We start from the raw sequence: 19,725 nt of genomic DNA on the forward strand, positions 1-19,725 counted from the left end.
GCCGCTTCCGCCGGAAACCCAGAATCGAACCGAAAATCCAGCCCACTACCGGGGCTGGGTGGTCTTCTTCCTCGCCCGGCGCGCAGTCGTATCCTAGTCTCCCGCGCCCCGATTTAGGTTTTCACGCCCAGCTCTTACAGGATCCTGATAACCCGCCGCATTCCCCACATCTCAATTCCAGCTGCAAATTACCGCAGAACCTGAAGCCAGGAAGGGAACCTATTTCCGGTCCCGGTCCGCCTTTGCCCGCACCGGTGAGGCCCAGTGAGGTTCTCGCCGGGCTTTCCGGCTTCATCTGCCACACTCCTCCCTGCCTGTCCCTCGTGGACACCCCGCCGCCCCGACCATGTCCCAGAAGCCGAAGGTAGAGCCCCACGTCGGACGGCTGGGATACCTGCAGGCGCTGGTCACGGAGTTCCAGGAGACGGAGAGCCAAAGTGAGCGACAGGGTGGGGGCCAGGGGACGGGCCAGGGGTTCGGCGTGACAGCACTCCGGACCTGGCTCCAGTGTCGCTTTTCCGTTGCAGACGCCAAGGAGCAAGTCCTGGCCAACCTCGCCAACTTCGCCTATGACCCCAGCAACTACCAGTATCTGCGACAGCTGCAGGTCCTAGATTTATTCCTCGATTCGCTGTCTGAGGAGAATGAGACCCTGGTGGAGTTTGCTATTGGTAAGGACGGGTCCGGTCCCCCAGATGCCTGATGGGCTGTGGTGAGATCAGTGAGTTAGACGTGAGTAGTTGGGAAAGGAATCTCGTAGTCCCTCAGCTGCGGCGATGGCCGACCTTGGCGACATCGGTGCCACCTTCGCGGTTCACAGATTGTCCGAGTCACGGCTACCTTGAGTCAGGTCTGGAACTTAAGCGCAGGACTCCCTCTTCGTGTCTGCCTTCCCGCCTGCTGGCTGAGTGACGAGATTGTAAGTGGGGGAAAGGATGGAAGCCACTTGGAGGGAAAAAAGTTGAGTGCTCTTTTAAACATCTTTATTTATTTATTTAAAAAAATTTTATTGGGGAACAGTGTGTTTTTCCAGGACCCATCAGCTCCAAGTCAAGTCGTTGTTTTCAATCTAGTTGTGGAGGGCGCAGCTCACTGGCCCAGTGACCTTGGTGTTGTTCTGAGCGCTGCGTTCTAACAAACGGAACCAACCGGCCGGCTGCCCTAAACATCTTTATTTTAATGTTTTAACATCAGGAGGAGTAGACGTGACTTGGAATGGCTTATGGTTCCTGTGTTTGTTTTGGTCTAAGATCTATTGAATCATTAACTGGACATACATTTATTGGGCCTGAACTGTGTGAGCAAGGTGCTGTTCTAAATGCTGGAGAGATGGCGAACAAGTTGAGAAAGGTCTTTACCCTCAAGAATTTACATTCCAGTAGGAGGAGACTGGTGGTGAGCAGACAAACCAAAAAGCTGAGGCTCTTAAGGAAATAAACAGGATGATGAGACAGAGCAATAGGAGGTAGGTGCAACTTCCGTTTTGGCCGTCATCGGAAGGCATTCTAGGCAGAGGTGCATCTTGGGTGAGGACCTTAATGCAGAAGGAGCCAGAAGGAAGGCTGCTAGGGCAGGATTGTGATGAGTGAAGCAGTGAGTGGTGCAAAGTGAGGTTAGAGAGGCGGCACCAGAACTTAGGGTCTTAGATCTAGGCCATGGGAAAGAGTTTGGAATTTATTCTAAGGGCAAACAACAATTATTTTTTCAGCACGCATCTTTCAAAAATAACATGTCTTTATATAGTGAAAGGAATCTTATGTAGGGAAAGAAACCTCCGATGAGAATTCCATTGTCACCTAGTACCCACTTATGCAAATTTCTCTAATAGTTCCCAAAGAGACATTTTTGTTGTTGTTTGTATGAGTCAGGATCCAATTCAGGACCCATGCATTTAATCTGTTGCACCCTTAGATCTCAATCTCTCTCTGTCTCTCTTTTAAATAAACTTTGTATTTTAGAACAGTTTTAGCAAAATTGCAAAGATAATACAGCGAGTTCCCATAAATACCACACCCAGTTTCCCTGGTATTACCATCTTACATTAGTATGGTACATTTGTTACAATCAATAAACCAAAATATTGATGCATTATTAACTAAAGCCCGTACTTTATTCAGATTTCCTTAGTTTTCCCCTGTCTGTTTTCTGTTCTAGGATCCCATCCAGGATGTCACATTACATTCAGTTGTCACATCTCCTTAGGCTCCTCTGGGCTGTGCCAGTTTCTTAGACTTCCCTTTTTTTGACAGTTTGGAGGAATACAGGTCAGGTATTTTGTAGAGTGTCCCTTAGTTGGGATTTGCCTGATTTTTCTTTTCTTTCTCATGATTAGACTGGCTTAGGGTTTTTGGGGAGGGTGACCATGGAGGTAAAGCGCCATTCTCTTCACATCATATCAAAGGGATGTGCTACCGACATGACTAACTACTGTTGATGGTGACCTTGGTCACTCGGCTGAGGTAGTATTGGTTAGGTCTCTCTACTGTAAAGTTACTCTACCCCACGCCCTATCTTTCCATATGGTACTCTTCGGAAATAAGTCACTGCATAAGTTATCTTTTATTCATTAGTAGACCCTTTTTTCATAAGACTAATTGTCGAAGGATCCAGACCAGTTCTGCAGAAGCTCCCGCCTTCCAAATTGTCTAGACAGTTGCCTCTTTATGGTGTCATTTAGATTGTTCCGTTGTCTTCTGTCCCCTTTATTTCCTGTAATTTAGAAATTAGATCAAAAGGCTTGATAGAATCAAGTAACACTTTTTCTTTCCTGAGTACGTCATAGATAAGTGTGATTTCAATTTTTAAAAAGCCATCCAGGTCTGCCCCTAACATTTGTGTTACCTGGTGCTAGAGTTCCAATGGGGGTCGCCCCTCCTTCTCTTCTAACCAGGACAGGTCTCACACATGGTGTGGAAATCCCAGCTCTGTTCACATACCCCCACACACACCTGCCCTGGAACAATTCCTTGGATTTACGAGTGTAGACACCAATAATGGGGTTCACCCCTGGGAGTCAGGATCTAGGAAAGGGGCCCATGCAGCTGTGGGAGCAGGTTCAGGGCCTGGAGCTCCAGGTGTGGGGAAGGGAGGATGTGCTTTGGGAAGGCTCCTTGGATTTTTTCAACCTGTGGAGAGGGTCAGAGTGAGGCCCTCTACAGCTGTGCCAGAGACAGGAGCCCCAGTTGCCCAGGTCTAGTAAAGTGATGCCAGCTCATGTCTGTGCCCCTCCAGATTATTATGCTAAATAAGTATTCTCAAAAATGGGTCCCTTTAAGATTTTCTCCAATGGAAGTCCTCTATCCCCTCACTTTTTGTACCGCGGCTCCAAAGCTTCTGCCATCTGAATGGTGATGGTGGCCCCTGCAGAAGCACGAAACGTCACCTGGGGGTGATAGAGCTCCTCCTACTCAAGCTTTTGACTCTGGAGAAAAGTTGCCTAAAAAGAGCAGTCACCCAAGAAAAGTTTTTACGGAACCAAGAAGCAACTTTCCTAAGGCAGAGCACTGAGATCCCGGCCCACTGAGCTGGGAGCTATGGGTGAGACTTGGGCCTGGCCTGGGTTCTTGCTCTCCTGGGCAGCTTCCCAGTTTTACTTTGCCCAGCCACTATTTTTCTCCTTTTCTCTTCCTTTTTCTTCCCACTAGAGCAAGGTCCCTAATCCCAAGAGCAGTAGTTTTCTCAGCATTGAATCCCTCCTTGGGATCATCTGCAGATTAAATTTCTCTTTCATTTATTGTGCATAACTTAAAAGGAGAGCCCCAGTGGTGCTTAGAAGCATATTTTGTTACTGCTGTCATTTCCTTTCCTCGTAATGTCTCTGGCATGAAATGGAAAACACTGTCAGGCACTTGTCCTGCTGTTACAAGGCTCTGTGCGGCACTTTGTAGCTCGGAGTCTTTTATCTCTGGTGGCAGGCCTGAGATTGTGATCTCTATGAAGGCAGGGCCCAGCCTTGCTTATCTCTTATGTCTTGAATACTCTGGCCTTTTGGTCTGGGGAAGGTGAGAGAAGGGCCCAAAAGGTTCAGAGTACTGGCCGTGACTTGGCACTGCAGCCCTGAGTGGGGGTGGTTCCGGAATAACTGGCAGAGAGGAGAGCTGGGTTAGATTGCCCGTGGCCATGGCTCGCAGAACCAAAACCAATGTCCGTTTATTGGCAAGGAACATAGTGAGTGTGGTAAGAGCTGGGCGTTGGGGTCAGGCAGGCCTGGGTTCGAGTCCTCGCTCCCCCACTTAACCCTGGGTGCGTGGTTTCCCTTTTTCCATCATCTGTCAGGTGGGCAATAACAGTACCTGCCTCACAGAATTGTTGAGAGAATTAAATGAGATAAAATGTCTGCTGCTGTAAGATCCCCAGGTATCCGGAGCCCCTTTGAGGATAACAGTTCCGTCCTCTCCCAGAGAGGTGAGGTGGGATGACATCATGTCTTTTCACGAGCCACCTGTCTGCGCCAGGGGTTCTTTCTCCTGGAAAAACATCATCAAATAAGGAAAAGATAAAGTTGATCCTTAGCCTTCTGCAGGTGACCAGGTGGTATTAGGTGATGTGAGCCTGACTGTCAGGTGTGCACTGGTGCTGTCGCACTTGCTAGGACCCGTAGCAGTAGCTGCACTTACGGGGCACCCTCTGTATGCCAGCCCCGATTTCCTGTGCCTTATCACCTTTGACCCTGAGATAGCACTAAAAGCGGTATCCTCATAACATGCATTTTCCAATCAGGAATCTGAGGCTTAGAAAGGGTCAGTGGGTTGGTCAAACGTTTAAAGAGTGTGGGACCTGAGACTTAAACCCAAGGCTGTCAGATTCTAGAAGCTGTTCTCTTGGCCGCTTTCCTGCCCTTAGAGGAGTTCCTAATTTCTAGGGTTGTGGACTGTGAAAGCTAGAAAGAAATTCTAAACCCCTCATTTTACTGATGAGGAAACTGAGGCACAGACAGCTGCCCCTCGGCTGGTTAATGGCAGGCCGGGGTCAGAATGCAGGCTTCCTTCCTTCCATGGTGGCTGATGGTTCTGCTCTGAGGTAGGACTTCTCTTGTCAAGCGGCTCTGCCTGCTCTCTGAGGGCTGAAGCGCTTTGGTTTGGCTGCAATTATGTCTGTCCATTGTGGCAGCTGGTCTGAAGGCCACGGCAGTCACTCACCAGTGGTGAGCTGGTGTCCCCGACCGTTGTCTCTCTGTGGAGGTCGTCTAGCTGTGACCTAGGAAACACCCTGGTCATATAGCTGCAGCCCTGAAGAAGAATCTAGTTATAGCAATTACAGATAGGATTTTCAGGCAGGAATTCCCGCCCATTCTCAGGAATTTTTTTTCGCTGTCCCTTTCCTGAATCCCGAGATAAAAACTGTTTTCTGTTCTCCACGATGAATCGTTTCCACAAAATGATGGCCGATGCTACCAACCACCTGGGTTCAAGGAGCTGATTTTCCTGATTTCCCGACCAACTTTTCTCGAGATTTGGGAACGGGAAAGCGAAATAAATTCCCAAGAATGGGTGGGAATTCCTGCCCGGAAACCCTAGTGGTAAATAGGAAAAATGTCTAAGAGATATACTGTGAGTAGTACGTTTATTTCCCATTGTGGGTATTACTGGGTTCAAGTTGCCAATTTTCCCTGATTTCCCCACCAAACTTTTCTCGGGATTCGGGAACGGGAAAGCGAAAAAAATTCCTGAGAACGAGTGGGAATTCCCGCCTGGAAACCCAGTTACAGATAACAAACGGGTTTTCAAGTCTCCTCTGTACCTTCCCCTTTTTTGGCCTTTTGTGGATTTGCCCATTAGAACAATTTTAGAACTATTTTATTTACCCTTTGGTTGCAGTCCTAGCTGCTTTTTCTCCCCTCAGGGTCCCCAGGGCTGTGGTTTGGGAGCTGTTATGATGAAAGCTACCTCTTCTGGATGCCTACCCCACGCCCACCATGTTCCCACTACTCACCAAGCTCATGCCTACCTATTACCAGAACTGCCTGTGAGGTCTCTGGATCTGTTGTCCATTGCGAGGCAGGTAGTCAGTCCTAAGCCCTCTACATGTAAGGAAACAACACCTCAGTGAGGTTCGGTCCATTGCCTGAAGCTCACACTGTTAGTGACAAGTGGAGCCAGGAGATGGCCGCAGTCTGCCTGGATCCAGGTTCAGTACCCAGAGGACCCAGCTGGCAGAGCCAAGGCTCAGAGTCCATTGTGTGTTCCTCCCTGGTTCTTTGTTTCCATTGTTACCTTGCCACCTCCAAAATATCCGTGAGGTGGTTCTGGTGAGAAGTCCTCCCTGGCGCAGGGCCACGTTTCACTGGTGTCTAAGAGAAACCCACTGGGAGATGGCGCTGGCTGCCCTTGTTTGAGACGGGTGGGAAGTGGGTGAATTGGGGGAACTAGATATAAAGCCAGAATCTCAGCAAATACTTGAATGAGTATTTGGAGCTCGTGCCCCAAATAAAAACTCTGGCAGCCTTTGGCATTAATTTGGAAATGTTTGTCCAAAGCGCCATTGGTTGGCTCTCGGGTGTGCTGTATGTGCTTGTGCACACCTGCCCCATCCTGCATGCTGTATGGAGACATACAGGAACCAGAAGAGAATTCCTGACTTCTGTGAAAGCTGGTTGAATCCTAGGATGGCCTTGTTACTAAAACAGGGTTCAAGCTCTTCCCGAAAGCGGCCTGAGGCGACCTCTGAAAATGGTTCGCTTGACCCAGAGAACCCCACAAAATCATGTAAATTGAGAGGTTCAGATCTGCAGGTTCATTTTAAGAACACTGAAACTGCCCAGGCCATCAAGGGTATGCATATCCGAAAAGCCACCAAGTAGCTAAAGGATGTCACGTCACAGAAGCAATGTGTGCCATTCCATTGTTACAATGGTGGAGTTTGGGAAGTTGTGCCCAGGCCAAACAGTGGGGTTGGACTCAGGGTCAGTGGCCCAAAAAGAGTGCAGGATTTTTACTGCACGTGCTTACAAATGCGGAGAGTAATGCTGGACTTAAGGGTTTCTATGTAGCCTCTGGTCATTGAGCACAGCCAGGTGAACAAAGCTCCCAAGATGTGGCGCAGAACTTAGAGAGCTCACGGGCGGAGTAACCCATATGTGAGCTTCTCCTGCCACATTGAGATGATCCTCACTAAAAAAGAGCAGATTGTTCCTAAACCAAAGAGGAGGTTGCGCAGAAGAAAAAGATCTCCCAGCGGGAACTGAAGAAACAAAAACTTATGGCCGAGGAGTAAATTCAGCATCAAATAAATGCTAATAAAAGTAAAACACAAAACAAAACAAAAAAACACGGTTCAAGTAGGTTGCCTCCCAGAATTCAGGTTAAATCCTTTTCCCTGTGTTCTCTTTCCTGTAATACATCTAGCTGCCACCAGATGGTGGTGGTGCTCAGAAAAAGGCTGGTAGACAAAGCTTCAGAGCCTGTCTTTGGAAAACATTATTGAGTAAAATTGAAGAAGCTTCCCATGACCCAGCAGTTATGCGTACATTCATATGGTTAGGGCACATGCACATCCGGACACATTTGCAAAAATGTCACTACCCTGTTCCCCTGAAAATGAGACCTAGCTGGACAATCAGCTCTAATGCGTCTTTTGGAGCAAAAATTAATGTAAGACCCAGTATTATATTATTATATTGTTATATAAGACCGAGTGTTATGTTAATTTTTGCTCCAAAAGACACAGTAGAGCTGATTGTCCAGCTAGGTCTTCCAGGAAACACGGTAGCAACATTGTAACAGTCCCAAACTGGAAACAGTTAACAGTAGAATGAATCCCCACAGTGTAGGACATTGATACTATTTAGCAAGGTAAATGCACAATCTGCAGCTCAGCTGCATGTAGTAATGTTACAGACATAATGGTAAGCAAATAATGCTAGTCATATAATAATACATACGGTACCGCGTGATTCCATTTCTATCAAGTCCAGAAGCAGGCAGAAATGAACTATAATATTTAGGGATGTGTGCATAAAAATGATTTTTTAATTCAAATCTAAATGTTTCTGCTTATTAAAATTGTTATTAAATTATTACAAATCAGGAAGGTATCACCTCTGAGGGAGGGAGGGAATTGGATCAGGAAGGGACACAGGGAAGAGGCTTCTGCATTGCCGTCAGTGTTTCGGTTCTTGAGGTCGGTGCTGGTTCCACAGACATTGACTTTGTCGTTGTTAAACTCTACCTGTATGTATCAGCCCTTTTCTGTGTGTGTATGTGTTGCTGGTATGGCCCTGTGCCAGCCTCTGGGGCTGTAAACAGGTGCATGCTTGGTCCACATCTACTGTGTGCCAGGAAGGAACCTAAATCACATTACTTAATTCTCTGCCCACTTGACTGATGAAGAAACTGAGATGTAGAGAAATTGACTTGCTTACTCTAGTCCCCTAAGCCCTCAGTGGCATACTAATTGGATCTGCCCCCCACAGAGCCTTCGCTGCATCCTCCATACTCGGGCTCCCCTGTACCTCTTCCCCCTGATCAGATAGGTTCCTGGGGTCATACATCTTTCTGCTTAAAAAGAAATTCTTCAGCAGCCCACCTGTGGCAGTATTTCCTTTACAAGAAGGAGGTGATGTCACTTCCTTCTTCACTGTCTCAGAAAGAAGGCTGTCTCCAGGCTGTTCTCACCTGGACTAGGGTGGCCGCAGCCATCCCTCCGACTTGCAAAGACCAATTCTCCTTCCTCTTAGTTCTAGGCACAAGCAGGGTACATGTGTTTCTTTTATTAATTTATGTGAATGCAGAATTGATTCACATGGTACAAAATTCAAAAGGGTATAAAGTGAAAGGTAACTCCCTCTGTAGCCATCTCTGGGGGTAAACACTGTTATTAGTTTCTTGTGTATCTTCCCAGAGATAGTTTCGGGATTTACAAACAAACGTATATATTTATATGAGTACTTTTTTGCATATTATACATATGTGGTGGTATATCTATATTGTTGTGTTTTTTTTTAAAACTTACTAACATGTCTGGACACACAGGCAAGTATCAGTTCATAAAGAGCTGCCTCATTCTTCGTAAGTGCTGTGTTGTACTCCATGGCATGGAGGGACGACATTTAGCCAGTCCCCTGGGGATGGACATTTAGCTGGTTTCATTTTGCTCTCACAAGCGGAGCTGCAGTGAATAACCTTACTTGTGTGTCATTTTTTTTTTTTTTACTTTTAAGAGTGTATCTATAGGATAAATTCTAGAAGTGAAATATCAAGGTCACAAGTATGAAAAGCCATGATGGTTTTTTCTTTTGATTTGATGTTTTTCGTTGTATGAAACATCCATCAGTTTAAGTCAAAACTACACTGTGTGGTATTTTTAGAGAAGTCTCAGCTTCCATTCCTGCCCTTTCCACACTGCTCCCCCCCCCCCTTTGTGGAGCCAGCAGATGTGAGCAGATACATATACACATGTGTCCCCCTACTCCTCTTATACATAATGGTAGCTTTCTCAATACACTGTTCTCTCCCTCAAATTTGAAACTTCAGAAAGAACCATTTTCAGGAGGCTAAAGTAAAACCCAAGAACACAGCCCCCAAAAAAGATTTGGACATGGGATGATCTGGCCAGCACAGTGCTGGGGTGGGCGTGTCCTCAGATTCCATAACGTCTTGGGCGACTCTCACCCTGGGCTCACCCAGCCCCCAGGCACCAGGTGCTGGCTAAGCACTTGTCAGCATGACCTCATTTAATCCCTGGGACAATGCCTAGACCCTCCTGTCACTCCCAGCAACTATGCCCTACTTGCTGTGTGACCCCAGGTCACGTACCTGACCTCTCCGAGCCTCCAGCTCTCTCATGCCAGGCTGCACTTGGGGGTCTCCCTTGCCTCTCCCGGGGGTTTCTGTGGTTCCCTGTGTCTAGAAGGGCCCTGCTTTTGCTTCGTATTCTCTTTTTCTCTGTCCTGTCTGGTTTGTCCAAAACGTGTTCATCAGCCAGTCAGAACTTGTTCTCTGTTTTTGTTTGGTAACCATTTTTTAAATTACAGCATGATTAATATAGTGAAATGCACATGTCTTAAATGTCAGTTTGATGTATTTTTAAGTTCGTTAAGGTGTGTGTACATCTCTACAACCAGCAACTAAATTGAGACACAGAATGTTCCCATTTCCCCAGAAAGGCGGCTCAGACCCCTTCCCAGTGGGTATCTTCCTCCGGGAGGTCACCACTGTTCCTCCTCAGCCCCTCTGGGTTAGTTTTGCCTGTTCTTGAACTTCATGTAAATCACACAGATGTTCTCTCATGTCTAGTTTCTTTCACTCAGTGATGTTTTTGTGATTAATCCAAATTGTTACAGTGTCATTAGTTCATGATTTTTGTGCAAATATGCTACAATGTTTTCATCCATTCACCTGTTGTTGGAGGTTTGAGTTGTTTCTAGTTTGGAGCCTTTATGAATCAGGTGTTAAGATCATTTGTATACAAGTGTTGTATACAGACAGACAGACGTACTCCTTTCTCTTGGGTAGATTCCTTTTGTACATATGTACTCATTTTTCTCAGGTGGGAGTGCAGTTGTTGAGTTATAGAGTAGATATATGTTTAACTTTGTCAGAAGCTGCCAAATAGTTTTCCAACATAATTATACCATGTTACACTCCCTATCCCCAGCATATGGAAGTTCCAGTAGCTCTGCCTCTCTGCCAACACCTAGTAGTGTCAGTCTTTTTTGTTTTAGCCATTTTATGATGGGAGTGTTTCTTACTGTGGCTTTAATTTTCATTTCTCTGATACATAATGACGAGCACATTTTCATATATATATCCGCCCTTTGGTGACTTGTTCAAGTGCTTTTGTTCATTTTTTGGTGTTATTTATCTTTTATTGATATGCAGAGGTTCTTCATATATCCTAGATACGAGTCCTCTGTCATATATTCTATGAATATTTTCTCTTTTTTCCTTTTCTTAAATGGTATCAATTGATGACTTATACTCCTTTCTGAGTGAAATTCCGCTTTGAAAGGTAATACGTTCTTTTTCCTGGTTGTAAAAATAACATTTTCATTGAGAAAAACTTGGAAAATAAAGAATAAAGAACATTAAAATTAGCCAAGAACATTAAAATTAACAGAGATAGTTACCATTATTAACATGTTGGTGTGTTTATAGCCTGTCTTTTAATGTATCTATTCATTTAACAGTTATTTATCCAGACCCTGCTATATGCCAGGATACAGAATGGGAGAAGACAAAGTCCCCATTCTCATGGACTTTGTAGTTTAGTTGGGCAATAGCCAATGAGCATGTTGACAAATAACTTAAATATGAAGAAATGAAATGAAACCAGGCGACGAGGGGAGGGCGAGCTGGAGAGAGGAGCTGATGATTACGGGGGTCATGGAAAGCTCTCAGAAGAGGTGACATCTTCTTGGACCTTTTTTCCCCCCTTTTTTTAAATTGTAGATACAATTTGATGTCCATTTTTTCTTCTTAACCTTACGTTGCAAGCATTTTCCCACATTAAATATTCTTTGAAAACATGAGTTTTAGAACTGTATAATTTTCCATCGTCTACATTTACCGTAATTTATTTAACCAGTTTGCTGTTGTTGGGCATCATTGAGAAAGCTTCTAGGTTTTGTGTTGCTCTTTTTCTACAGCCCTCTCGAGTTCTCCGGGGTTCATTTACAGAGGTGGACTCAGGTGCGAGAGCTCAAAGCAGCTGCAGCATCGGCTTCTCATGGGTCTCCGGCTTGATCTTGAGAGCTCCAGCTCAGCGTTTTTACCGCCGGAGCCCTTCTCTTTCCAGGCCCTCACTCCCCTTTCTGTGTTTCTGTGTTTGGGGGTCACTGCCAGCAAGGCAAAGGGGCTTCAAGCATTCCCTGCGGTTGGGGCCCAGGCAGCTAGCTGGTGAGCCCTGGCAGGTACCTGATCTGTCCTTGGAGGCTTCCCAGGCCTGCTCAAGGGGAACAGGTGGGGCCTTCTGCCCTGAGGCCTTGTCCTGTCCCCACCCTCTAGCTCCCCTGGCCTTGCTGGCAGGGTCCCGCCCAGGCACACCTGCCTGTGGTGATGACTAATTCACTAGAGAATGAGTTCGTCTTCGTTTTATTGTACTTCACAGCAGAGGGAAGTCCCGTCTCCCATCTCCCACTGAACCTGAGTCTGCAGTGTGGATAGGAGGCTGGTCCACCACTCTCAGCTCCAAAGAGATGGTGTAGGTGTGTCTGCAAAGTCAGGGGCCTCTCAGAGCGTCTCCCCTTGTCCCTGTTCCTGGCTGAGCCTGGCATCTGCCCACAGCAGGATTCGTTGTCCTTGGAGCTTCTAGAGGAACACCGTTTCCTATGGCAGTGGCAACGGCTCCCCGTCTTCTGGGACTTTGGGCAAGTTACTCAATAGCCCTGGCACCTTTCACTAAAATGGTAACGCTGTGGGGTCCATGTCGTGCGGGGAGTCATGCGAGAGACCCTGCTCGCTGCGCCATTTGTCGTGCGGGGCGGCCTGCAGCGTCTCTGCTCCTGCTCCCCACATAAGAACTCAGGACATGGTGAGGCCAAAAAGGAACACCCACGGAGCGATAGGTAGGGGAGTCAGACCACTATGGTCTCGCTGGAGGCTGGATTCACACGACTTGTGACCTGCCGTCCACTTCTCTGCCTGCCAACCTGCCATGCTAACTGCAATCCGCTCTTGCCAGCCGCCATCTACTTGCTAGCCCCCGATTTGCTGCTAGCGTAGCCACGGCAGTTATATCAGTGGCCAATGGCTCACTGGTTACAGCTGATGGCCATCCAATCACAGCTGATGGCCATTTACTACCTGAGCCAGCACCTTTCCACGTGAGGCCAAGAGCCTGGAAACTGCACAGTCCCCACAGTCCAGTTGTGTTTGCAGCATGTATCCAGGGAGTTCGCACAGTTGCAGGCGCCTGGGATACAGAGGAAAACCTGTGGTGCCCAGGGTGTGCTGAGGGCCACACTGGGGCGACTGGACGCTGAGGGAAGACAGACAGGGAAGGCCTGTGAGTCCCGTGGGGAGGCACCTGTCCGTCAGAGAGTCTTAGGGTCTCCCTCTCCTATGATTTCAGGAATGCCACTCAGCCCCTTCCCTCCCTCAGACTGTACCGGCTGCGAGCCACAACCCCGGTCCCAGAAAGGCAAAGGTCCCAGGTGGGCAGGGTCTCAGGACCCACCCGTGCAGCCCCTCAACCTTCTGCCGTTCAGCCCTCGCCCCCCACCCCTTACCACTGCTTTCAAACCCTTCCAGCCAGTATTTGTGGAGGCTTCTTGTGCCAGGCACCAAAGACGACGTGGGAACGACAGTTGAGGTCTTGGCCTCAGGCACGTCCTCTCTCATGGGGCGCATTGGGCAGTGAGCAAGAAAACAAATCCGGGAAGATGACTTCTGTGTTCTGAGCATATAAAGAAAATGAACCGGGGTGATGAGCGGAGTGCCTGGACGTGTGGGGAGTGTCTAGTGGGGTGCTCCAGGGAACTCGCACTGGTGAGGCAGCAGTGAAATGCTGGTTACCAGCAAGAGGGTGGCAGCTTATGAAAATCTGGGGCCAAAAGGTCCCAGGTTGGTGACGGGCGTGAGTGACAGGGAGGAGAAAGACCAGACCATTTGGTGCAGGGCCCTGCAGACCACAGAAGGGAGTGTGGATTTTATTGCAAAGGCAGTGGGGAGTTCCCAGAGGCTGAATGGATAAAACCTGAAAAACGTTTCCCTACAGCAGGCCTCACACTGACCCAGGTACTGCCAGAGAAGGGGCGGCAGCGCCAACCCTGGGCAGACCCCTGATCCTGGAGGAGTGTCCCTGCCAGGGACCCTGTAGGCACCTGTCCCCTCTTGCTAGGAAAATGTCCTAGCTAGGTTTGGGTCTGTGGGAAACTGTCATTTCTAGAGAAGCAGGGGAAGTGGGTGGGCGGAGACTCTCTTGATTGGACTCTCAGGACTGATCAGGCTGTGTTATGCAAATGAGCTGGAAGCCCTTCCTGTGCTGGAGCTGGAAGCTCAGGGTGGGGGTGCCATGGGCAGGAAGCTCAGTGGATGCACAGGATGTCAGCTTCCGGCATTGAGTAGCCAGTGCTAGGCCGTGACCACCAAGCCAAGTAGCATCTGTCCCCTGGGCTGAGAGGCCACTAAATCAAGGGGGCGGCGCTCATGGGCCTGATGTGAGAGAATGGGGGGCGGGGTCTGGCCACACTACCTGAGCCAGGGGTACTGTGATCCAGAACCACAGGTTGCTCATTCTGGCTTATTTTTTTTTGGCCCCCAGAATCCTAGTAACAGTGATGTGAAAATGATGCTACAATGATCTAACCCTTTAATAAATTATACTGCATAAAATGGTACACTGCATAGCCATTAAATGATGCTACGATTGTAGTTTCTTGGCACGTACGGATGTTCACAATACATTGTTAAATGAAAAATGAGAAAAGCTGGCTTACAGAACAGTAAGGAGAGTATCTGATGTTTTTTTAAAATATGTATTCACATATTTAAATTGTGGATGAAAAGCAAATGTTGGGGGGTGGCCGGTTAGCTCAGCTGGTTAGAGCGTGGTGCTATTAACACCAAGGTTGCCAGTTCAATACCCCACATGGGCCACTGTGAGCTGCGCCCTCCTTAAAACAAATAAATAAAAATAAAGATTTTTTAAAAAGAGAATTATTTCTATAATGTACCAAAAGTAAAAAACAACAACAAAAAACCAACGGGGGTGGCCGGTTGGTTCAGTGGTTAGAGTGCAGTGCTCATAATACCAAGGTTGCCAGTTCAATTCCCCACATGGACCAGTGAGCTGCACTCCTTTAAAAAAAAAAAGTTAAATGTTGAGATGGATTAAGGTGGTTTATATTTTGGCTTCTTTCTAATTTTAACACCTTTATTGAGGTATAATAAATTGTTCGTTTCAAGGGTACAATTTGCTAAGTCTTGACATATGTATATACCCACGAAACCATCATCATACCTGTTTTTAAATTCTTCTAAAGTGAAGCTATATTGTAGGTTTTGTTTCTGACTTTAAAAAAGGGGGAAGTGTTACCAACCATTGAACTGGCTGAGCCAAGAGGAGAAGGGATTAGTTCCTACTTCCAGAAGGCTAGGCGGTGGCAGGCAGCGGCAGGCAGGCCTTTCTGGAACCCTGAAAGGAAGGGCTGGAGACCAGAATGTACTTTGGATCCCATCTATGTGCCACCTTCTCACAGGCCTGGGCCCTTACGTGGGACTCAGTGGGCAGAGAAGCTGGGAGAGGAGACGGGAGGAGGCCCGGGCTGAAGCATCACTTCCCTTGCTCTCCTCCAGGAGGCCTCTGTAACCTGTGCTCAGACAGGGCCAACCAGGAATACATCCTGCAGACAGGGGGCATCCCGCTCATCATCAACTGCCTGTCCAGTCCCAACGAGGAGACCGTGCTGTCCGCTGTCACCACCATCATGTACCTGAGCTCGCCGGGCCCTGGCTCCCACCCCGAGCTGACTGCCATGCCCGTGGTCCAGTGCATGCTGCGCTTCTCTCTCTCAGCCAACACGAGGCTCCGGAACCTGGCCCAGATCTTCCTGGAAGACTTCTGTTCCCCGAGCCAAGTGGCTGAAGCCCGCCGCCGGCCGGCGCACTCTGCCCTGGGTATCCCACTGCCAAAGACCGCGGTCCCACAGCAGCCCTGAGCCAAGGAGACCTCAAGGCCATGGCACCCTTCCTGCCAGAGCCAAAACCAAAATCCTGGTGGGGACTTAGGAAGCAGAAGCAGCATAGCTCCCACGGAGCACTCTCCCCCATGGTGACTTTTCAGCCATTTTACAGGTGAGTTTTCTCAGCGGGACAGGTATTTACACTATGATGAAAAGCATTAGATGAGTTGAGAAAGCCAGACTTTGAGACACAGGGAGAAGGAAATCAGAGGCAGTGCCATTTTCATAGGCTGGCACTCTTGACCAACTGGAGGTGAAGGTCCTGCCTCCTGACCCACCCCACTGCCAGGCTGTCACCCCCTGTAAGAAGCAAGCAGTTCGCCAGATCCAGAGGCTGGCCGAAGGTGGTTCTGAGGAGCAGCTGGGCCTGGGGCTTAAGAGTACCGCCCGAGCTTGAGGAAATGAGCGTTATCCCTTAACACAAGTGGCGGGAGTCATTGAGGACTAGAAGTGAGAAGCCGCATTAAAAGTCTCTCGGGGCTGTGGGAAGCTGGGTCGCCCACTCCCGGGCTGTGGAGGCTGGGTACCTGCCCCACAAGCTCTCCAGGCTGGGCACTGGGCAGGGTGAATGCTGGCCTAGAGAACTCTATGGCCCAGGATTCACTGTTTATCCCCACAGGCCATTCTGCCAGGCACCATGTTAGGGCTTCAAAGATGAAGATGTGGTCCCTGCTCTTGAGTGATGCCATTAGACATTAATACCAATGCCCCGAGGGTGATGACGTCAGAATACAGGCACAGCCCTTGGAGCCGCATCTCCTCCCCTCCCTACCCTGTGGCACCCATGCAAGGGCCTGGCCCTCCTCCTCTGCCATCAGGGTTAAGTGGGGAGGAGATCCTGCCTCTGGAAAGACATCAGGCTCAGGAGGGCGTCAGGGACACAACACGAGTGGTGCTCAAGGGAGACGGAGGACCAGATACTGACAGTGTGTGGCTCAGAGTCCACGTATACGCTGGTCAGCACGGGTAGGGATGTGGGACCCCCACGGAAAGCTGGGGTTCAGGAGCAATGGGGAGTCCTGGCCATCTGTACTCCTTTATGGTTGACCTCTTACATGGCCAAGGAAAAGCAGATGTGCAAGGAATGGTGTCCAGGTGGGCCTGGAGGTGGGCAGGTTCTGGGGCCCCTGGAGGTAGAGAAAGGGAAGGCCTCATCAGCCACCTTTCCAACTGCTGCCCTCGGACTCCTGTTCCTTGACTTTCCCAAATAAAGGGCCTGAAAAGAGCAGCAAGCCAAAGTGTTTTATTAAAAGGTTCCTGACTAATGTCCCACCATGTTTCCATGCCAGCCATCTTGGGAGCTGCCAGCGGGCTGGCCTGTGAGAGCAGAGATTACTGTATCTCCCTGGTGCCAGGGCTCATCGCCACACGGATGCCCTGTCACTCAGCTGTGTTGGCGTTCCCTGCTGGCCTGCCTTCCCTTCCTCAGCTACTGTCCACGGCCCTGGTCCCTCAGCTTATTCCTGGAGAGGCCCTAGGCCCGATCGGTCCTGCTGCACTGCTCCCCGCTTGCTTCCTATGATTTCCCTCCAGTTGTCGCTCCAGGAGAGCAGCCGTCTCCTTGTCGGGGGCAGGGCCAGGTGCTGGTTGTGGCAGCAGGTGAATAAGATGTGCTCCCAGCTTGGGGTCTCCTCTTGGCCTGGGACAGGACACGGGAAAAAGGCAGCGAACATGCAATCTATTATCTGGTTATTGTTGCTCCCGCTCCAAAACCCCAGCAGGCCAGATGCCTGGGGGTTGCCAAGGAAAACAGATCCAACCTCGAATGGTGTCCTTGTCGTCGATGAGCAGGTCCCCCGAGACCACCGTCTTGTCCCTCGTCAGGATAATGCGCTCCACAAACTGGGGCCCCAGGTGCTTTTCCACCCAGCGAAACTGTGGAGGGGACACAGGCCTGTCAGTAGGGCCTAAGCGGCCGCATTCAAGGCCAATGGGGAAGTAGGTGCAGTGGGTTCCGCAGCCCTTGAGGTGGGCCTCCCCTCTACCCCAGCGGGCACTTCCTGTGTTTCTGCTGGTTTATTTTAAAAACCAGGGTTTAGGAAGCTAGGTTTGCCTAGGAGGTGCTGGGGCAGCCACACCTTCTCGCCCACACAGTGGTCATACTTCTTCAGAGGGCTGGTGCAGATGAAGACCTCGGTGCTGCAGAGAAGGGGCGGGTTAGACAGTTCGGGTGGTGCCAGCCCTTGCACCCCACGGCCCCCCCTCCCACCCCTCCTCACTCCTGCATGGCGTTCATCTCCCGCATGGCTTCCAAGGCTCCAGGGATGGGCTCCAAGTCTAGGAAAAAGCCTGGGGCTTCATACACACTGGCCACTTTGTCCTGAAAGATACAGTGCTCCGGTCCTGGCTTCTGCCGCCAGCAGGTTTAGCCCCAGCAAAGGCTCCAGGTAAGGTTCCTGGGGAGACTTCTGGTCCTGGGGTGAACTGTGGATTCTGCAGTGAGTTTTGTTAATTTGAAACAGTAAGGGGGCGTCTTGGGAGATAGAACAGAGCTCATGCTGCCCAAGGGGAGGGCTCCTTACTGGGTGCTGTCCTTCCTACGGGGTTGGGCGCCCCGCTCCCGGGGCAGCCCGCGCTGCGCCCATCACCCCCACTCCCTACCGCCAGGTCCGGCCGCAGGGCTCTGTACTGCTCCTGAGCAAAGAAGCCGCGGCGCTCCTCCAGCGGCACGTGCGGCTCCCCGGGGAAACGGCGCTGGAAAGCCCGCAGGAGGCCGGCCTCGAAGTCGGCCAGCACGCCGTCCATATCCACCAGCACCCTCACGGGCCGCGCGCGCCGCGCCGCCATCGCCGTCGAGCAGGCGCGGGGACCGGCGGAAGCGCAGACTGGCGCTGGGAGTGGGGCCAGGTGCGCGGGGCGCCGCTTCCGGAGCCGCGGGGAGGCGGGGCCACACCGCGGCTAATTTGCATGGGCGCCGGGGAGCCCGACCCACCGGAACGCGGGACCAGGAGGCCTAACCTAGGACCCGGCGTGGGGATGCCTTAGCAGGTCGTCTTTCTCGGCTTCAGCTGCTGCAGACGTTAATAGGGGCAGACCTCCCAGGGGACCGACAGAGGGGCGATCCAAAATACTGGGAGTGCCTTCTAACGAGGAGTCCAGGCGCCTTAAACCTGTGCGGCTGGCTCCACCTTCCCTAGGATCCACACCTCGAGGCCTGGCTGGTTCTGCCCTCCTTGCTTGTGGGGCAGGGGCGTAGGGGCCAGAGCTCCTGTGAAGGCAGCACCAACCCAAGACCCTGATCGTGAAGGCTCCCAGTAGCTGAAGTGAATGAATCTGTTGAAGACAACTGGTTCGTTGAATCGAGCTCCTAAGAGATGAACTCAAACCCGTTGGCTTGAAACGAGGGAGCATCCAATTCCACCTGGAAGAGACTTCCATCAAGCTCAGGTAAGCTGGACTGTTCTTCCTGTGCAACTGACACCTCTCTACAATCAGCAGTTATGGGGCCAGCCCGGTGGCTCAGTCGGTTGGAGCTCCGTGCTCCTAACTCCGAAGGCTGCCGTTGGATTCCCACATGGGCCAGTGGGCTCTCAACCACAAGGTTGCCAGTTTAACTCGAGTCCCCCAAGGGATGGTGGGCTGCGCCCCCTGCAACTAGCAACAGCAACTGGACCTGGAGCTGAGCTGCGTCCTCCACCACTAAGATGGAAAGGACAACAACTTGAAGCTGAACGGCACACTCCATAACTAAGATTGAAAGGACAACAACTTGACTTGGGGAAAAAAAGTCCTAGAAGTACACACTGTTCCCCAATAAAAGTCCTGTTCCCCTTAAAAAAAAAAAACAATCAGCAGTTATATCCCTCTAGAAAATGCTGAACATTGCTTGTTGATGCCGCGTTGTAGATTTCACGCAATTTCCTGACTACCTCCAAATATACAAATATAGTTCCCCATCTGAGCGCCACACTTCCAACCCCGTGTAAGAGAAGCATTACAAAGGAGAGCCTGGCATCTCATTCTAAGGTGAGAGAACTTAAAAACCACTTAAGAGGGGCGTTTGGATGGCTCAGTTGGTTAGAGCGTAAGCTCTGAACAACAGAGTTGCTGGTTCGATTACCACATGGGCCAGTGAGCTGCGCCCTCCACAACTAGATTGAAGGAGC

General features: G+C 49.9%; 2 protein-coding genes across 6 annotated transcripts in view; one reads left to right on the forward strand and one right to left on the reverse strand.

The window, feature by feature from the left end:
• ARMC7 (armadillo repeat containing 7) overlaps nt 1-19,725 on the forward strand; it is a 27,082-nt gene continuing 7,357 nt past the window's right edge. The window contains exons 1-3 of one of the 5 annotated variants that reach the window (XM_033091495.1): nt 1-437; nt 528-607; nt 15,234-15,374. In XM_033091495.1, coding sequence (XP_032947386.1) covers nt 347-437; nt 528-607; nt 15,234-15,374 — 312 coding nt within the window. In that variant the 5' untranslated portion in view covers nt 1-346. Of the gene's footprint in view, nt 438-527; nt 672-2,154; nt 2,693-11,125; nt 11,434-15,233; nt 16,707-19,725 lie in introns of those variants that run through there. The other 4 variants (XM_033091494.1, XM_033091493.1, XR_004421384.1 and 1 more) reach the window with 4 other exon arrangements.
• NT5C (5', 3'-nucleotidase, cytosolic) lies at nt 16,841-19,179 on the reverse strand. Its single transcript, XM_033091490.1, has 5 exons — nt 18,221-19,179; nt 17,839-17,939; nt 17,698-17,758; nt 17,380-17,494; nt 16,841-17,258 (listed from the first exon to the last, which is right to left on the reverse strand). The coding sequence occupies exons 1-5, from the start codon at nt 18,404-18,406 to the stop codon at nt 17,077-17,079; spliced, it is 645 nt and encodes a 214-aa protein (XP_032947381.1). The 5' UTR covers nt 18,407-19,179; the 3' UTR covers nt 16,841-17,076.

This window comes from Rhinolophus ferrumequinum, chromosome 21, assembly GCF_004115265.2.
Source record: "Rhinolophus ferrumequinum isolate MPI-CBG mRhiFer1 chromosome 21, mRhiFer1_v1.p, whole genome shotgun sequence".
Classification (NCBI taxonomy): Eukaryota; Metazoa; Chordata; class Mammalia; order Chiroptera; family Rhinolophidae; genus Rhinolophus; species Rhinolophus ferrumequinum.

Coding starts and splice junctions, on each gene's coding strand:
- NT5C (XM_033091490.1), bottom strand. CDS start 18,406: ATGGCGGCGCGGCGCGCGCGGCCCGTGAGGGTGCTGGTGGATATGGAC. Junction 17,940..18,220: donor CCCTGCGGCCGGACCTGGCG/GTAGGGAGTGGG, acceptor TGTATCTTTCAG/GACAAAGTGGCCAGTGTGTA. Junction 17,259..17,379: donor CGACAAGGACACCATTCGAG/GTTGGATCTGTT, acceptor GTCCTGTCCCAG/GCCAAGAGGAGACCCCAAGC.